Consider the following 20981-nt stretch of genomic DNA (forward strand, 5'->3'; position numbering starts at 1 on the left):
CTAGTTAAAATTAACTAAAGAGATTCTAGAGATCTCCAACTAATACCTTATCTAACTATTAGTTATTTTACAACTTACAATTAGTTTATTAGCTGATCCAATCCAACTAATAATTTGTTAGCTGGCTAACAATTATTTCTAGGTGTTTCAAACATGTCTTAAAGATGACAGCAAAGGGGCCCGGGCCCAGGACGGTGGCCATACATGCTTTGGTTCTACTTCCCTGTAGACTATTTTTCTTTCAGCGATGGAAGTGAGGTGATTCATTTTTTTAACGTATGGGATATGGGAGGAGGATATTGAAGAAATGTATTCGTCCGCGTTTATACAGTTAACCTTCTTTAAAGAAGAATATTGTAAGTTCAGGGAGACAGAGGGCGAATGAGCGATGCATTCACGGTTGCATAAATAGTGTAATGTTTTTTTAGATAGAAAAGAATAAGGAAATATTCCGGCCTCCAGCATAAATAGCATAATGGTTCTTGCGTTACATACTTAATTACAAATAGCATTACATTTTGGATAAAAAGAGCAAAGTGCATTCATCATACTGAAAGATCAAAATAAATACACTGACGATCATATTACGTACATGTACTAGCTACTCATTTGACATAATTTGGCCTGCTTCACAGAACATATATACTAATAACGCGAGTAACGCATTGGAGCAGTCGAATGGACCGGGTTAATAATAAGGTATAGCATGAGATTAGTATGTTTTTTCTTAATGGTTATAAATAAATATACGTGTATATATATATATATATATATATATATATATATATATATATATATATATATATATATATATATATATATATTTGCTCATATTATGGAGGTACATTACTACGTACTGGTACGATGGATCGGTTGAGAGCTGGCAGGCACATGTCGACATATTCAGGCAGATGTGCGTCCGGTGACGGCAGCGGCGGCGTACGGCGGGGTGTAGGGCGGGCCGGGCGGCTTGGGCGTGGGCGGCTTGGGTGCTGGTGGTTTGGGCGTGGGCGGCGACGGTGATGGCGGTGACGGCGCAAGGCCGCAGCTGACCATGCACACGACGCTCTTCTGGTCGCAGCTGATGATGCAGAGCGGCAGGTCAGCGCCCTGCTTGCCCATGCATCCGAACGAACAGCCGAACACCTGCGTGAAGCAGCCCATAAGGCACTGGATGATGCCGTTCAGCTGCCCCGGGGACGCCGATGCTGGCGTCGTCAGCAGCGCCGCCGCGTTGCTGTCGCCGCTGCTGAAGGCAACGGTGGCACTCGCCCCGGCGGCCGCGCCGGCCAGCGCGACGAAGAGAAGCACGAGCAAGGAGCCGGTGCTGGCGCGAGCACTGCCGGTCATCGCCGCGGCCATGGTCGTGTGTGCGGGAGGGCGTCGTCGAATGACGGTGAGCGAGCTTCACTGATGCTGGGGAGGCTGTGGGCCTGTTACGTGTTGTTGGAGGGTTTATATACAGGAACAAGGGGGCTTAAGATTGAGCGTGGCGTATGATGCCGCGACGATCGTGTTTTTGGTGTGCGGTTGCTTTTCCTCGCACGCGCACACACGATACGGGTGATCAAGAATCACGTCGGAAGTATGGCTTTGCAAATTATTATTGGTTTTAACTTACTATAAGCATTCGGAATAAAATTATAGATACAGCTAATAAGATGGTCCATCTAATAAGATAGCCCGGTTGGTCTAAGGTGCTAGACTTTTTAAAAAAATACTCTCTCCATTATTATTTGTCGCGTTATGAACTAACAGATGATAAATATTCGAGAACGAAGTTAGTACATCATTATAAACCTATTGTCATCAGCTTTATGTTTATTCTTATTGTATTATTTTTTATTATAATATAATTTTGCATTACCTAAGCATGTTGTCATCATCTTTATTTTAAAACTCTTATTATTATTATTATTATTATTATTATTATTATTATTATTATTATTATTATTATTATTATTATTATTATTATTATTATTATTATTATTATATATCTTTACTACTTATTAAGGCGGCAAGGGTAGACTGTCATTCCTGATTCTGCCATTCCCATTCCGATGTCCTGGTCGTGGCATTTCTCATTCCCACCCACACACACTGTTGTCTGACAGGTGGCCGTCCAACACCCATAACATTTCCCATTCCCATCCTGTCTTGTCGTCGTTTGACAATTGGGACAGGTGGGTCCCACAACCATGGCATCTTCTCCATTCTCATTCCCACACCTGTGCACCAACGCCAAAAAAGCTAGTTGTGTGGGGTGACAACCATGACCAACCAAGACTACACAAGTTGTTCCACACTGGAACTTATAAACAGGTGTGTGCGCAATTTAGTGGTCGATGTGGTACTAAGTTTAGCTTCCAAATACGAAGTACACACGTGCTGGGAGTCCCATCTGCTTTTTGTGGCCTAGACCTAGGCCCACTATCGGACAACCGCTCTCCCCACGAAATCCTCCCCCGAGTCAGCGGACTCCCCCTCCCCCACCCCCGCGCTCCACTTACGTGACTCGCGCGCGACACGCGAGTAGGAGGTTGAGACGAAGACCCACCGCCACCGAGGATGGCCCAAGCGCCGCCGCGACCTAGGGAGCGAGGATGAGGAGCTCGAGGAGGTGCGCCGCATGCGGAGGATTCCTGCAAGGAGGAGAACATGGAGGTGGTGCCCGTAGTAGTAGGGGAACCGGTCAAGAGCACTGGCGAGGGGAAGAAATAGAAGAAGCACTATGCTTCCTTGGAGTACCACGTCAACATCTTGGAGCTGGTAAGCATCATTCTCCTCCGTTCCCTCCCCTCCCTGCTCTGTTTATCTAACTTCTCTCGTTAAGAGATCCACACTTTTGCTTTCTTGGGATTTTTTGGGGTTTCGGGAGGAACAGGTGAGCCCATGGTTTGTTCCTCCGGCCCTTCCCTCCCCTCCCTGCTCCCCCGACTCTGCGCGGATCTGGTACTATCTAGCCCATAGAGCCGTGCTGGACAACACAGCCACGACCACAAGGCATCGCTGTGGAGCAGTCGGAGCCATTTGTGATGCCCCCTCCCGGTAAGAGATCCACACTTTTGCTCGTCTGGTGATGAGATAAGCAAGTACGAGTACTAAGTTACCTACTCTTCTCTCCAAAATGAGGGCCCCAAAATGTTGAGGAAAAATGTCTCCAGTTCACACAAACTACCAATCCAGATAAGCCCTCTACTCCATGGTGCTCCAAACAATCGGCCTCTGATAATGGAGTTTAGCATGCTTGAGTTTGACCACTTAGGTGTAAGGATGCATTTTCAGCTATATTGTGTATGCAATAACTTAAGACTATATTGTATTATTATAAGTGCAGTTCTGTTTATCTAACTTCTCGGTCTTATAGTGTCATAAAGTGTTGATTAACTGAGGATAAATTATTCTCTTAGGCTCAGAGTGAAAATAAGGTTTCAGAATTAGTTATTTTCAATCTCAAAAGTTAAGATAACTCAAAACATACCTGATGATTATAGAAATGAAGAACACGTACAGCAAACCAACTAGCATCTATATTATAAAAAAATATTTCCTGTTTTAGTTGTTGATATTTATTATGCCTCATAAATATTAAATTTATTTTTATAGATATTTGATAAGTTTGATGTCATCATAATATCATATTCTCCGAAGTGTGTGCCATTCAAATTGAGTATTGTTGTTTGAGACCTTTGGTACGTATTTATTTTATAAAAATGAGAGCAAAATTGTGTACCTGATGTTATATGCAACTATGTTTAATATAGTCCTAATATCTTCAACTCGGCAACATGGCTATGATCAAGGTCTGGCACATGGTCAGCTCCTTCAAGGTCCTATACAATATAGTCCTGACAACATTGAAATATTAAATGTCAAGCAGCCTATTTAATGCAGGTTTTATGGGCTAAGTGAGATAAGGAAGAATGATGAAGGTAAGTTCTCTTTGTAACGAGTTCAATCCGTGCATTCACAATTGAGCCAAGTTTGTCCAGTTAGCCTTCTTATCTGCTTGTTGTGCACTACAATTTGTTCTGTTCTTTGAACTCGATGTTATCTGGTCATCTGATGGTACCTATCCTGGTTATTTTGGAAGTGCATAGGAGTTTTTCTCTCGAGTTTGGTATGGAGCCATGGATAGAGAATTCTCAAATAATTTTGAGCTATTGCTTGACCGTTTTTCAGCACTATGCAACTGATTTGAGAATTTTTGGTCTGTTTGCTCAAAATATTTAGCTTATGTATGATGTGTTGCCTCTTTCTTTTCCTACAAAATATCTACGGGAAATTTGCTCAAGAAGCCCACTGCAAGTGAGCTTGTCTCCGGGACTGAGGATAGAGTGAATCTGTACAACAAGTTCCGTGGTGCCATCGAGGCAGCTCACCCTGGCATGATCAAGCAGCTTGAGCTTGAGGCTCAGCATAAGGCTGCTGCTCAGAAGAAGAAAGTGTTGTTCTGGGATTCTGTTGTCGATGCCAAGAGTGGAGAAATCAAATTCTCAATTTGAGTTTCACAACAGCTAGGTCTGTGATTTTCATGTTTGGTTGGATCCAGTTTTCTTGATAGTTAGGCAGTGTTGTATGCTCATTTTTCCTTGAGCAGTCAGCAGTCGTAGTGGACAATGATGATGAGCACAGACTATTTAATGCAGATTTGACATCTTATTGTCTGAACCAATCCAAAATGAAATGATATATCAGATTTAAAACGAATCCACAACAAAAAATTGCACAAACTTTACAGTTAGATAACCACAATCCTCAATCAACAAATAGATGTAGCATTCAGAAACAACACTGGAAAGACATTATTCAGCAAGAAGGGCTTCTCGTGAGCTGTACTCTTTTCTCTCAAATTATATATACTCCATGCATCCCAGTCCAGCACGTATGTTTATTTAGAACATTGGTTGTTATTTTCAGTCTCATTATTATTTGTTAAGCTATTCCTATTTCCTGGGACCTGAGAAATTGTTTCATGATGCAAATAGGATCCTTTTCAAATAGTTAATGTTTGTTGCTATTTTGTTTTGGATAGTCTAGAATTATTCCTTGAAGCTGTTCTCCATTTGCGGTTACTCCTCCAATATGTTTGTTTGTTTTTTCATTCACATGGCTAATAATTACAGTTACTTGTTTGTCTATAATAACTATATTCATAATTCCTCACAAGATTTCCCCTGTATCAAATTTAAGCATGTTTGATTACAATGACTACCACAGGTACTGGACTGGAGTCTACCATATTGGGCTTTCTTGTTTTATGTGAATGAGCTTTTCGTGCTCTATTCCTTGCAAGAACCATAGATTGTATACTTCAGATCGCCGTCAAGAAGCTCAACCCAGAGAGCGTCCAGGGCCTGCAGGAGTGGCAGGTGTGTGGCAGGATCGCTTCTTCCTTTCGTTCTATTTTGATGAAATCACGTCTTAATAATTAAACCCGGTAGCAGACCACTGAATCTCTTTTTTTTCTTGCTTGTTAGTTTGACTTGAGATTAGAAAAGGGCCTAATGTTTCCACCACCAAACAAAATTAGCAATGAACATACAACATTTTGGTGGATAAGTTCTTAGGTAAGGAGAAAGCAGATGTTGATGGTCGAGAGATGCTAAACTGGCCTTCTGCCAATAGCTATTCAGCAGGCATCGATCTAATAATTCTATTGCATGTTTGCATAGGATATCGAAAGGACAAGTATCTTGAAAACTATGACATAAATCGTTGTGTTAGCTACTCATAGGAGTACATTTTTGGCTTCCAGGTTGTTTGAACTATTTTGTTTTTTGAACAGGATAACATGGAGAACTTCAACCCTTTCGGTGAGAATGGAGAGTAGGGTACAGGGTAAGTACAACTTCATTTAAGCATTTGCAGTTCTCTCCCCTCGATTTCTCGCTTTATCGTCGTCTCTACGAGTGCTTTCGCGAGGGGAGGCGGCGATATATATCACTGAGTACGAGGGGAGGGGTGGGACGTCATGGTGTGTGGGTTTGGCCGTGAATGTTCTAGGAGTTGATGAAGATGTTAGTTCTCATGACTGAATTGTTTGGCCAAGGTTGTTTATTCTTTTGTCTCACATGTTTGGCCCGTGCTCGCAGGTCACCATAGAATGTTCTGGGCTCTTCAGTACTCCTGTACGAACAGAGGTAATCCAATTGCACCGGTTATTAAATTAGTTGGTAAGCGATTAGGTTATAATAAATAACTAGCCAACATGTTCACAATATCATCATTTGACATAGATGGTTCTAATTATAGAAGCACGAGTCATATAAGTCCGGATTATATACAAAATACAAGAAATATTGCCCTAATACATTTTTGGACTATATTTTAATCGATTGACATGAGTTAAATCAGTGGTGGTGGTAGAAATAATAGTGTATGGACCTTGAATTTCTGAACCGGTTCGTTCTGAAAAAGATATAGTTGTCCCCTCATGAAAAGATATGGTTTTCTTGTTTTTTTATATGCACAAGTTGTTTGTATTTGGATAACCTTTGATCCTAGCTGATACACGTCCTAAGCTGGTGGGTGTTTCAGTTGTTTGAAATGATAAAGAAAGTTAAAGTACATTCAACGTGAATCCTTCCATGCGATGTTAACTTAGATGACATAATTTCAGGTACGCATTGGTGCCAGCTTCACTCTACCTTGGTTTTATTGCATTGATCATTTGGGTTGGGCAGGTAATGTTGTTGCTTGGATTCTCTAGGGAATGTTCTATTAACTGTTTCTTTACACCTCAGACACATATACTCATTGCAGGGTACATACCTAACATCAGTTGTCCTGCCCTTAGTGACGCAAGAGAAAATGATTGCTTGAGGGTCCAACTTTAGGGAGCTTCAATGTGAGTTTTGTGGAATGTTCGCTAGCACACAAGTACAATTTTCCCGAGAGCTCCTCTTAATCGGAAATGTTGAGAATGAAATTTAGGTCTATTTAATTTCATACAATATATCGTTTTGAGAGAAAAACAAGTACAATTATCCTTAGAATATCAAATCAGTGACTTATTTTTGATATGCAGGGTTCTGAGATAGTATGTTATTTGCTTCAAAGTTTTGATGTTGATTAGACATATGGAGCTTCTTCTTTGGACATGATAAAGTGTATTTTGTAGTTACTCTATGCTTACAACTGTCTTCGGTCCATCACATTGAATTGCCGTTCAAGATTCTGCTAGGATAAACAGTGGCCCTGCATTTTTAACTATAATAATAATGTTGGTAGGGATACCAATGGTGCTCCTCTGTTAATGGTGCTTATTGTCATATTGTCATATTGGAGGAAGGACTTATTGTCATATTGGAGGAAGGGCTTGAAGCTTAATGGAAGTGATAATAGATTCTACAAATGCTCCTCAATAGGTTCCAGTTAGTCATCTGGTATTCATAGTTCATGGCATTTGACAGAGGCTGGAGAAAGCTAATCTTGTTGATGTTGTCAATTTTCCATCGTGTAACTGCTAACCAAGCTGAAAGATACTTGACTTCTTATCAAAGAAGTGCCCAGATGGTTCTATTTATACCATGTCAGGTAAGTTATTAACCTTTCATGATGCATCTCGCTAATATTTCTTTTCCACTCAAATAAGCAGGTGAGTTGCAAATTATTTGTCTGTTTTTCTAACCTTCAAGAGTCTCAATTGTTGTGCTTTGCTGAAATGCGGCAGTCACTAATCGCTGATAGCGCTATCTTACCAGTGAGGCCCTTCATTTCTTGAATGTCCTGTATTTCGATTCTATGCAAAAACATGCAAATGTAAATTTGGTGCCATTTGTAAGTTCAATCATCCAAAACCAAAAGATATTAAGACACCACCTTTGATTACAAATGAAACCATACATGCAGCAACAACCGATGCAACAACGCACATTGGTGGAGCAGATGACTCTGTTCCAGCAAAGACAAATGCACCAAGTGCCCTAGACGAGGCACATAATGCAAAGGAGCTTCCTATAAGACCAATATATATTTACCAAGTGGTTGTTTAGCTAGAGTAGTAAATTTCAGTAATCTTTTTTTATGTGCTAGAACACTAGATACAGTAAATTTATGTTTTATCCACATCTTTTATTTGGAAACCTTATCAATAATTTTTTTGCAAAATATATGCAGAATGTAAAGTTAAAAATATTTCCTATGTTTACTGCAAATTATGTCAGTGAAATCTATCTACAAAAGTATGCCTACTACTGTATCTTCACAGATCGCTTTAATTTAGTACTACAACATTCACTGTACCCAAATACCTTGTATTGCTCAACACATTTTCTCCCATATTGCAGGGTGAAGTAGATTGCTCATCTCTATTTGTCGCTTCAATCATCATGATCGGTCAGGTCTTTTTGTTTCATAACTATTAATTTGTTTGAGTTAAATGATCATTCACATCCTATAGGCCATTTTGTTCGGTTTCCATTGTGTTCCAGAAGGGTAGAGAAACCATCTGGGCACTTCTTTGATAAGAAACCAGTGAGGGTTTTCAGGATGAGAAATATGGTATTGGTTTTAAGAAGTGCCATATGTTGATGAAAGACAATAATGCGGTGTTTCACCAAGCACTGCCTACCACATCACAGTTCCTTGCACAGGATGGCGATAGGCTCAAACTGCAACTCTCATCAGCAGTCACTATGTCTTCAGACAGGGCCTGCAGTACATCAGCTGATGATCCAGCAACTAATCATGATTACATGACTGTACTATCATTAAAAGGTATCCTTCCTTGCTTATTTAATAAACCATTCTGTCTAAATTTGCATTGGGTACTACTTATGGAAATATCTGTCTCAATACTTTTTCTTGCTATTCTGATGATCAGCGGCCACTGTTGCTTCTCAGTGGTTGGAATTACTGCATCAGGACATCAGGGGGCGCCACGCTGGTATAATTCTAAAATCTGATGTAAATGTGAATGTTGTACCCATGCATTGTACTTAACACATTTGTTTGTTTTTCTTGAAGCTTTAAAGCGCAGCAGGAAGAGAGTCAGAAATGCTCTTCATACAGAATTGCCTTACCTAATATCGACAGAATTTGCATCTAACCAAGAAAATGAATCATCCATTACAAATACTTGTGATGCTGGATGTACTGAAAAAGCAGTTCCAGAAGCGCATTTGGCACGATGGAGGTCTCTGTTTGTCTAGATGGACCGAGCACTTCAGGAGGAAGGGAAACAGGTGGTGAGTTTGCCGGTTGGATTAGTTTGTGTTGTAGGAAAGGACTATGTCATTTGTCATTGTTTGTGTTGGTACATAGCCCTATTCATACTACTTGTAAAATGTATATGCTCATAGAGTATATACATGAATCACCGGAGTACCTGATTGCCTAATACTTGTTGCAGGAGAACCGGTTGAAGCAAGTGCAAGAAATGCAATCGAATTGTGATAAAGGCCTCAAACACATGAGCAGTGAAGCTCCTCTACTAGGACCTGTGGCTGAGCTATGGTTAGTTCATCATGACATTTTGACCAAAAAATGGTTTGCCTTTCCTTGCTTTATCCATTCCACTCAATGCTTGAGCAAGTGTCTAACTGAAATATGTCAACAGGAAACTGAAGAACCCAGATATTTCTGAGAGCGAGTGGGCGGTGCAAGCCGCCGCCGCATCAATCTACTCGACCTGCAACATGGCCATGAGAACGGAGAACGTGCCTTGCTTCTGACCTCACACTTGTAGTTGTAGTTTAGTTTCTTGCTTTTGCTGATTTTTACCTCAAAAGGTAGGCCTCTTTTATTACCTTTAGTCTTTGTGAATTGTGACCACTTGTCCATTACACTAGCGGCACATAAGTTTGGAGGGATCTATCATTTTTTCTTTTGCACTTTTACGTCTGCAAATATGGTTCTATTTGTCACTTCCATCATCCTGATTGGTCAGACCTTTTTGTTTCATAACTAATCATTTGGTTGAGTTAAACTGTCATTGACATCCTATAGGTCATTCTATTCTGTTTCCATTATGTTCTAGAAGGATATAGAAACCACCAACAGGAAGCTCACTCTAATCAAATCACACTTCAGCTTGCAATATATACCATGTCGAAGCTTGCCATTTGTAAATCATTGCTGAAAGCAGAGCTTGTAGTGAGCTTGAAATCATTAGAGGTTCATAAAAGTCTAAATAGGGTAGAAAAGGCACCATAGTTTCTAATATTATGTTTTTGTTGCAAATTGAAATGCCTGATGGACATATAGTGAAGTTATGATAGCCTGTTTAACTCGCACAGGAGCTCACCCAGGTACGTTCCCCTGTCACGGTCTCGTCGTGTGTTATTTGCTTTTGCACCTCGTCTGTCGATCTCTGATGGGAGGAGGCGGTGGCGCTAGCCAGTACCAATTCTACGGCGGCCTCCAGGCACAACCGGAGGTGGGCGCCGCTAGGGTGGTCTTTCTGGTGAGTCCCAAACGCTCCTGTGCTCATGTCATGTGATGCCTGTGTGCCATCCACCTGTTTGGCTGTTTGTTGTATTGGCTCAATGTAAAACAGGATTGAGTTCTGTTGCTTTAGCTTTACTGTTTTTTTTGTTAGGTTGTATTTAAGCCAGAAGTAAGGAATAGTCTCTATTGTCTCTGGATTTTTCCCTTATTAAATTATGACCATATTTGCTGAAGCAATCTCTTGGTTTCTTTTGGCAGGCGTTCGTAGTCAGAGTTTACAACACGTAGAGGGTAGAGTACGAACTGAGCTTGAAATCTAGAGGTAGTTTTGTTTTATTAGATTTCTGAGGCCAACGCCTTGGTCACGTCCCTGTACTGAAATACCACTTGTGGTGGTGGTGTTCAGGTGAATGGTTAATCAAGGAAGGAAACAAGAACGTTGTTGGAGATCTAGAGGTTCTTAAATCTTCACCACTATTGGTGAACTAAGTTTTCTTGTGCCGTTTGCAGGGTGGCAACATGGAGGAAAAGGATCTTGAATTCATGCACCATTAGTAGGATATGAGTTAGTCTCGCAAGTTAGAAAACTACTGGAACACGCACATCACATCATCTCACACGTGTTGCTGTTTTCTGCTTGGATTTTTGCTGGGATCTTTAGATAGTAAGATAGTAAAGTAACACCACAACTATAGTGCACCAGTCCAGTACTCCAATGTCTAGACTGATATCAAAGGAATCACTAAGATTCACCAAGATGCCTCACCATGGACTGAGTCATCTTACAATCTCTTCATATCACCATATGCTAACAATGTGTTTCCGTTGCAACGCACGGGCACTCACCTAGTATATATATATATATATACACACACACTTTTGCATCACCTAATGTCAAGGATTTTCTTTTATTTGGACGCCACCCGGATGGTCGGATTACGTTCGGAGCTCAAATGCATGGCCTATTTTCAACGGTCCTCACGCGTCATCTTTTTATAAATAACCCCTCACAGCTATTCCAAATTAATCCGTTGCACGCCTATAGATAGCCAAACGGCGGCCCGGTATGGGCCAGACGCCCGCGGGCCACAACTCTGGCTCAGTCACGTCATGCCGACGTGCTGACTGTGTCGGGCCAGCCCGTTAGACCGTCGGCCCATTTGATTAAATTAGCGTAAAATGTTAAAAAACGGTGTATGAGGTAGGGTTCGAACCCATGCCCTGATGGAAAAAGGGCAAGAGACACTAGGTGAAGCTGTCTAACCAGTAGAACATCATGCTCAAATGTTTTTAATATTGAATATAAATTATATATAAGTATATACGTTTTTTTGTAAAATAAAAAATACAATCGTGTCGGGTCGGGCCAGCACTACGGGCCAAGGCGCTACAATCCAAGCACGGCACGATGTTCTTGGCTCTTGCAAGCATTATATCGTTTTGGAGACCACATTAGCGCAATGGACTCTATAATGTTTGACGTTGCTGAATTGGATGGAGCAACAATGATTGTCACACTAACAGTAAAATAAAAGGTTATTTGTTGGTTTTAAACGTTAGTAATTGCTATGAAGTAGCATAATTTATATGAAGCGCATCCAGTTTTTATTTATGCCTGACTTTAGCAATCACTCTATATTTTGACCTATCCTTTTTTATAAGTTTGACTTTATGTGACTTATTTTAAAAACTTGAGCTCACAAACTTTCTCTTATTTGGTCTCTCTATGGTGGAATTATATCATATCATAATCTCTATTTTATAATCTCTATTTGTTCAGTCAATCGTTGTGAACTCTCATCTAATTCCTCACTTCATTGTCCATGTTGTACCAAGACATATTGCATGAAGTAAACAATAACATCAGTTAGCTAAATCAAAAAATATTATACAGAGAGCGGAGACAATCAATAAAAAATCTTGAAATTTTTTAATAGATAGTTTAAGTGGGTATTGTTGTAAGCCGTCGCAATGCACGGGCAACCGACTAGTGTACTATATGTGACGGGCCATCTAATTTGGTAGTAGTCTGCTTAGAAAGGGGTTCAGACCTACTTTACTATAAACTAGTCGGTTACCCATGCGTTGCGACGACTTACAACAATACCCACGTAAACTATCCACCAAAAAAATTCAAGAATTTTTATTGATTGTTTCCGCTCTCCGTATAATATTTTTTGATTTGGCTAACTAATGTTATTGTTTACTCCATGCAATATGTCTTGGTACAACACGACCAATGAAGTGAGCGATTAGAAGAGAATTTACAACTACTGATTAAACGAACAAAGATTATAAAATGATATAATTCCACCATACAGAGACCAGATAAGAGAAAGTTTGTGAGCTCAAGTTTCTAAAATAAGTCACATGAACTCAAACTTATAAAAAGGATAGATCAAAACATGGAGTGATTGCTAAAGTCAGGCATCAATAAAAACTGGATGTGCTCCATATAAATTATGCTACTTCGTAGCAATTACTAACGTTTAAAATCAAAAATAACCTTTCATTTTACTGTTAATGTGACAAATTATTATTGTTCCATCCAATTCAGCAACCTCAAACACCATGGAGTCCATTGCGTCAATGTGGTCTCAGAAACGACATAATGCTTGCAAGAGCCAAGAACGTCGTGCCGTGTTTGGGTTGTAGCCTCGGCCCGTAGTGCTGGCCTAGCCCAACATGATTATATTTTTTTATTTTACAAAAAAATGTATATACATATATACAATTTATATTCAGTATTAAAAATATTTGAGCATGATGTTCTACTAGTTAGATAACTTCACCCAGTGTCTCTTGCCCTTCTTCCATCAGGACATGGGTTCAAACCCCACCTCCTGCACCGTTTTTTAACATTTTACGCTGATTTAATCAAATGGGCCGACGGGCTAATGGGCTAGTCCGACATAGTCATCAGGCTGACATGGTGTGTCTGGGCTAGAGTTGTGGCTCGCGGGCGTTTAGCCCGTGCCGGGCCATCGTTTGGCAATCTATAGGCGTGCAGCGGATTAATTTGAAATAGTTGTGAGGGGTTATATGTAAAAAGATGACGCGTGACGACCGTTGAAACTGGTGCTTTAAGTATAGTATAGATATAGATATAAAGGGTTACATGTGATTGGAAGACGAACAATCGATTTACAAACCAAATTTACATTATTTTTTCATTATTTTTATTTTCTAATTATAGTTTTTCCAACACCTTTACTTATTTTCAGCTCTACGTCATCTTGAGACACTTTGGGTGGCATGTCGACTCTAAAACAACCCTAAAATCGATCCTTTTTGGCAGGATCCCCCGGGAGGCAGGATCTAGGTTATTCCCAAGCCTCTCTATTGGCTATGGATAGTCCAGCTCCTAGCTGCGTATGGTCCACCCACCAGAGCCGGACAGTCTAGCGTGCAGTAGAGAGTCCCCAAGGTGCTACACAACGCGTGCTAGCACTGGGGACCAATAGTATTTGGCCAACAATGGTGACAACATAATTTTTGGCGATTCCGTTAGACATTGAAGTTTTAGACCTAATAAGATCGACCGCGATATCTGGTTCCAAGGATCACACCAATGTCTTCCAGGGCAACATTCTTAGGGCGACTCTTAAGAGTTTGTTGGCCGATGAGCAGCGATAATTTGAAGATATCATGAGCCTACGAGAGGAGGAAGCGCAACACCAACACGCGTAGGTTCATGAGGAGACAAAGGAAAAGTTCATGTCACACTTCACGGTGGATCGCCATCGGAAGATTATGAAGCAAGGGGAGATCAAGCTCGTGTCTCTCCTACCTTCGCTTTAGACTACCAATTTATGTAAATCTCATGATAGTCAACCCCTTAGAAAATATATAGATATGTGGAGTGATCAATTAGAATAATACATTGGGCGATGGAAGAGTCATTAAAAAACTCACATGTACATATGACAAATCTTTTGTTCCTAGTTTCCCTTCGTGTGAGGCTAGCACCGAGACATCTGTGCCTATCCCATTGGCTAAAATTGAGCCCCCCATAGGCCCAGCCATTATATGGTATTGAGAGCACCTAAAGTGGGTGAATAGACGATCTTGCAAAAAACAACTTAAAACACAAACTTGGTCTAAAGTTATGAGTTATCACAAAACTTAAAGAAGTTCTAGAGAGAAGAAGATAAAAAGTTATCTTCACTTGATTGCTCTTTCAAGATATAAAATAGACTAAGAGCAATATTTTAATTGAATTTAGAGAACTAAGGAAGAGAAAAAAATCACAAACAAATAAGCACGCAAGACACGATGATTTTTCCTGTGGTTCGGCTAAGCCTAAAATGCTTGCCTTCTCCATGTTGTTGTCTCCCAACGGACAAGTGTTGCACTCAACCACTCTCAAGTGATCCAAAGATCAAACTTGAGTGCCACGTTCTTCCTTATATCACTTATATCTCTCTTGCAAGGAATGTCCACAAATTGGAGTCTTTTGCAGTTATACACAAGACAAGAGTTGCAACTTAGCATAAGAGAGGGGAGAGAGTGCACACACAAGAACCAAAACCAACAACACAACACAAGAACAAGAATACAACAACGCAAAACACCCAAAGTTACAAGAATAGCTCAAACTTCTGCTCAGATGCCATTAGAATCGCTAGAACGTGTTGTGGCAAAGTGTCAGAGTGAAGTATAGCTCTTAGTATGCTTGGGGTTCTAAAGGAGTGTGTCCTAAGGGTCCTTTTATAGCCCCAAAAGGCCCCGTAGTCGTTGCCCCTTCCTTCTAAAAGATGCCAAAAACCAGTTGTCTACGTGGGTATCGGACCGGGAACAATCTAACCCCCCACATCTGGCCGGTGCCTTTTCAGAGCTGGCTGACACCAGACGTTGTCCGGTGCACCTCTGGACTGGGTGCCACGTTAGCTAGTCGTTGGCTAGCGTGCGACCGAGGGAGAGAGTCGTTGACGACGGTCTGGTGCACCACCGGACCGGTTACTGTAGACAGTCTGGTGAATTTTATAATTAAATTCCCAAGACTTTGAAGTTCGACTGTATTAGTGGTCTGGTGCACATGGACCCGGTTCGGTGCGCCAGGTCGCCCTGCGCAAAAGTCCAGGGCCTCTGTGGACCCGATCCAGTGAGGCCCAGAACAGCCCAACTTAGGCTATTTTGAGCGTATATTGTTCAATTCTTTTTGGCTATTTCTTGGGAGCTTCCCTGCACCTTATACAAACATAATTAGCAAATAATACAATTTACTAAGTGTAGAAAGCTCACCTTTTACTTGGTCTTTCACCAGGCTTTGCATTTTGGCTCAAACTAAGTCCTAAAAGCACTTTTCTCACAGAATAGAGTTAGAGTTCAAACAAAAGTGCTAAACACATAGTATTAGGCATATGCAACATGTTTAAGCACTCAAACCTCATGGTTTTACCATTTTACCCAAGGTTGCACTTTCCAACCACCAATTTAGCTCTTTAGGACTTAGTGTCTTCAAATTTCCTTCAAGGGAACCTGTGCTCATAGTCATATCGAACTAGTTAGTCCGTGTTGGTATGTTATACACTTAATCACCAAAACAGGTAGTAATGGTTATTTAGCACATTTCCCTTTTGGGTATACCGATGAACTCATACTCAGGACAGTCGCTGCCCCACCTTCATTGCATGATAGATCGGAGCTACAGACCATGGCAACCAGATAATTCAGTTACAACCCCAGACAATCCGACACTAGACCAAACTGTCTGGTATCTTAGGGCGAACTATCTGGTGTCACAATGGACTATCTCGTTGCCTAGACCAGACTATATGGTGTAGCATTAATTCTCAAATCTACCCAGTGCATGTAATACATGATCACTCCCCACACCTTAGCAGCACTATCCTCCTCCACCTTCGGCGCACCAAGATTGAAGCATTTCCTCAACCCACGGATGGGGTCAAATACTTTTTGGCATTTAGGGAGTTGGATGGGTTTACACCACCATACACTACAATAGCATATGACATCGGCAAGCCCCCAGGATCTATACTGATGCCACATTTGATCATTCTTGTGCAGAAAACCAACATAATAGCACCCAACCACATGAGCCCCACGTCCTGAGGGCCGATGCATTGCCATCAACAACTATGGATAGAATTTGAGAATAGATAGCCAAATTGTTTTGAGACAAACTAGAAGTTAGTGTGTCAGGCCCGGGACCTTTATATCAGAAGGCATACTGAAAGGGAAATGTGCCTTTGGGCCATTTCTAAGTATTTTGGTGATTGAGTGCAAACACAAGTGCTTAAATGTGAAAATATGCCCAAGGATGATCAAAGTGCAAATCACAAGTTAAGGTATGTTTCTAAGCCTTAGTACATTGGTTTTGTGTACTAATATATTTGTCTAAGTGTTAGAAACAGATAGAAGAAGAGAAGAGAAGACTTGGCTGTGTACAGCCAAGGGGCTGCTTCGGTCTGGGGCACCGGACTGTCCGGTGGTGCACCGGACAGTGTCCGGTGGTGCACCGGACAGTGTCCGGTGCGCCAGGCTGCCTCGGCCGAAGAGGCCGCTCTCGGGTTTTTCTCCGGCGACTTCGGCTAAAATTCACTGGACTGTCCGGTGAGCCAACGGTCGGCCGGGCCAACGGTCGGCCGCGCGATCGGCGCGCGACACGTGGCCGAGCCAACGGTCGGAAGGGAGCACCGGACTGTCCGGTGTGCACCGGACTGTCCGGTGCGCCAGATCTGCAACGGTCGGCAACGGTCGGCTTCGCTTTCTATGGAAACAAATCGGGCACCGGACAGTGTCCGGTGTGCACCGGACTGTCCGGTGCGCCACGAGACAGAAGGCAAAGATGGCCTTCCAGATTTGTTCCCAACGGCTCCTAGCTGCCTTGGGGCTATAAAAGGGACCCCTAGGCGCATGGAGGAGTATACCAAGCATTCCTTGAGCACTCTTGATCACTCACACATCAATCTCGCGCACTTGTTCGACATTCTAGTGATTTGAGCTCCGTTCTAGTGTGCTAGTCTTTTGAGCTCAAGTCTGGGTCTTGTGTGTGCGTATTCGCTGTGATCTTTGTGTCGTGTGTGAGTTGCTAATCCCTCCCTTGCTCTGTGATTCTCTGTGAACATCTTTTGTAAGGGCGAGAGGCTCCAAGTTGTGGAGATTCCTCGCAAACGGGATTGAGAAAAGAAAAGCAAGAACACCGTGGTATTCAAGTTGATCATTGGATCACTTGAGAGGAGTTGAGTGCAACTCTCGTCCGTTGGGACGCCACAACGTGGAGTAGGCAAGTTTTGTACTTGGCCGAACCACGGGATAACCACTGTGTCATCTCTGTGATTGGATTCTTGTGGTTATTGTGTTTTGACTCCTCTCTAGCCACTTGGCATAAACTGTGCTAACACCTAATCAAGTTTTGTGGCTATAAGTTTAAGTTTTTACAGGATCACCTATTCACCCCCCCCTCTAGGTGCTCTCAATTGGTATCGGAGCCGTTCTCTTCAAGAAAGGGACTAACCGCCCGAAGAGATGGATCCTAAGGGGAAGGGAATTGTGATCAACGACAAGGAGAAGGAGTCCTTCGTCAACGAGCCAAGGGATGACAAGTCCAATGACTCGGGCTCGGGCCACAAGCGAAGAGATGGGAAGAAGAAGAAGACAAGACGCATCAAAGAGATCGTCTACTACGACAGCGATGAGTCCTCTTCTTCCCAAAAGGACGACGACTACGACAAACAAAGGAAACCGGTTAATTCTAACTTTTCTTTTGACTACTCTCGTATTCCGCATAGTTCAAATTCACATTTGCTTTCCATTCCACTCGGCAAGCCCCCACACTTTGATGGAGAGGACTACGGATTTTGGAGCCACAAAATGCGTAGTCACCTATTCTCTCTCCATCCTAGCATATGGGAGATTGTAGATAGTGGAATGCACTTTAATAGTTCAGATAGTCCTATATTCATTAATGAGCAAATCCATAAGAATGCACAAGCTACTACTGTTCTTCTAGCCTCATTGTGCAGGGATGAATATAATAAAGTGAGTGGCTTGGATAACGCCAAGCAAATCTGGGATACCCTCAAGATCTCTCATGAGGGAAATGACGCTACCTTGCTCACCAAAATGGAGTTGGTGGAGGGCGAGCTTGGACGGTTCGCGATGATAAGGGGCGAGGAGCCAACTCAAACATACAACCGGCTCAAGACCCTTGTCAACAAAATAAGGAGCTACGGAAGCACGCGATGGACGGACCACGACGTCGTCCGACTAATGCTCAGGTCCTTTACCGTTCTTGATCCTCATTTGGTGAATAATATTCGTGAGAATCCCAGGTACACCAAGATGTCGCCCGAAGAAGTACTAGGAAAATTCGTCAGCGGGCGAATGATGATCAAGGAGGCAAGGTATGTGGACGACGCCTTGAATGGACCGATCAACGAGCCGCAACCTTTTGCTCTCAAAGCCACAGGGAACAAGGAGGCGCTACCCAGCAAGGTGGCGCAAATTGAGGCGGCCGGTCTTAATGAAGAAGAAATGGCCCTCATTATCAAGAGATTCAAGACGGTGCTAAGGGGTCGCAATGGACAGCCGAGCAAGACTAAGACCAAGGGGAAGCGATCATGCTTCAAATGCGGTAAGCTTGGTCATTTTATTGCTAACTGTCCTGATAATGATAGTGACCAGGAAAAGGGGAACAAGAGGGAAAAGAAGAAGCATTACAAGAAGGCAAAGGGCGAGGCGCATCTAGGCAAGGAGTGGGACTCGGATTGCTCCTCGTCCGACTCCGACAATGAAGGACTCGCCGCCACCGCCTTCAACAAATCAACCCTCTTCCCCAACGAGCGTCACACATGCCTTATGGCAAGAGAGAAGAAGGTATGTACTCGCAACTCTACCTATGCTTCTTCAAGTGAGGACGAATCTAGTGATGAGGATGAAGTAGATTATTCATGTTTGTTCAAGGGCTTAGATAGATCTAAGATAGACAAAATTAATGAATTAATTGATGCCTTGAATGAAAAGAATATACTTTTAGAAAAGCAAGAGGATTTGTTGTATGAAGAGCATGATAAATTTGTTGAGGCACAAAAATCCTATACTTTAGAAGTTAAAAGAAATGAAATGCTTTCTTTTGAACTATCTACTTGTCATGAAACCATTTCTACTTTGAAAGGTGTCAACAATGATTTAAATGCTAAATTAGAAGTAGCAAACAAATCCAATTCTTGTGTAGAACATGTTGAAATTTGTACTAGGTGTAAAGACTTTGACATTAATGCTTGTAGTGAACACCTAGTTTCAATTTCCAAGCTTAATGATGAACTGGCTAGTCTTAATGCTCAACTTAAGACTAGCAAGAATGATTTCAATAAGCTAAAATTTGCAAGGGATGCCTACACAATTGGTAGACACCCCTCAATTAAGGATGGACTTGGCTTCAAGAGAGAAGCTAAGAACTTAACAAGCCATAAGGCCCCCATTCCCGCCAAGGAGAAAGGGAAGGCCCCTATGGCTACTAGTGCTAAAAGGAACCATGCATTTTTGTATCATGATAGAAGACAAACTAGAAATGTAAGTCATGATGCTTATGATTCATATGTTTATGATTCTCATACCATGTTTGCTCCTAGTTCCTCTTATGTGTATGATAGAAATGTTACTAGGAGAAATGTTGTTCCTAAAAGAAATGCTATTCATCATGTGCCTAGAAGGAATGTTATTCATGCTCCTAGGAAAATAGCAAATGAACCTTCCACAATTTATTATGCTTTAAATGCTTCCTTTGCTATTTGTAGAAAGGATAAGAAAATTGTTGCTAGGAAGTTAGGGGCAAAATGCAAGGGAGACAAAACTTGCATTTGGGTCCCTAAGGATATTTGCACTAACCTTGTAGGACCCAACATGAGTTGGGTACCTAAGACCCAAGCCTAAATTTGCCTTGCAGGTTTATGCATCCGGGGGTTCAAGCTGGATTATTGATAGCGGATGCACAAACCATATGACGGGGGAGAAGAAGATGTTCACCTCCTACGTCAAGAATAAGGATTCCCAAGATTCAATCATATTCGGTGATGGGAATCAAGGCAAGGTAAAAGGGTTAGGTAAAATTGCAATTTCTAATGAGCACTCTATCTCTAATGTGTTTCTAGTAGAGTCACTAGGATATAATTTACTATCTGTTAGTCAATTGTGCAATATGGGATATAACTGTCTGTTTACAAATATAGATGTGTCTGTCTTTAGAAGAAGTGATGGTTCACTAGCTTTTAAGGGTGTATTAGACGGCAAACTTTATTTAGTTGATTTTGCAAAAGAAGAGGCCGGTCTAGATGCATGCTTAATGGCTAAGACTTGCATGGGCTGGCTGTGGCATCGCCGCTTAGCACATGTGGGGATGAAGAACCTTCACAAGCTTCTAAAGGGAGAACACGTGATAGGTCTAACCAATGTTCAATTCGAAAAAGATAGACCTTGTGCAGCTTGTCAAGCAGGGAAACAGGTGGGAGGAGCGCATCACAGCAAGAATGTGATGACCACTTCAAGACCCCTGGAGCTGCTGCATATGGACCTCTTCGGACCCGTCGCCTATCTAAGCATAGGGGGAAGTAAGTATGGTTTAGTTA

At 41.9% G+C, this 20981-nt stretch overlaps 1 protein-coding gene and 1 pseudogene across 1 annotated transcript; one reads left to right on the forward strand and one right to left on the reverse strand.

The window, feature by feature from the left end:
* Positions 1-439: 439 nt before the first annotated feature.
* LOC103653538 (uncharacterized) lies at positions 440-1425 on the reverse strand. The gene has a single exon (XM_008680418.2). It carries the CDS (start codon positions 1360-1362, stop codon positions 904-906), a length of 459 nt encoding a protein of 152 aa, XP_008678640.1. The 5' UTR covers positions 1363-1425; the 3' UTR covers positions 440-903.
* A 6107-nt stretch (positions 1426-7532) lies between these two features.
* Positions 7533-9769, forward strand: LOC103655417 (uncharacterized; annotated as a pseudogene).
* The last annotated feature ends 11212 nt before the right edge of the window (positions 9770-20981 follow it).

Source organism: Zea mays, chromosome 4, assembly GCF_902167145.1.
Source record: "Zea mays cultivar B73 chromosome 4, Zm-B73-REFERENCE-NAM-5.0, whole genome shotgun sequence".
Taxonomy (NCBI): domain Eukaryota; kingdom Viridiplantae; phylum Streptophyta; class Magnoliopsida; order Poales; family Poaceae; genus Zea; species Zea mays.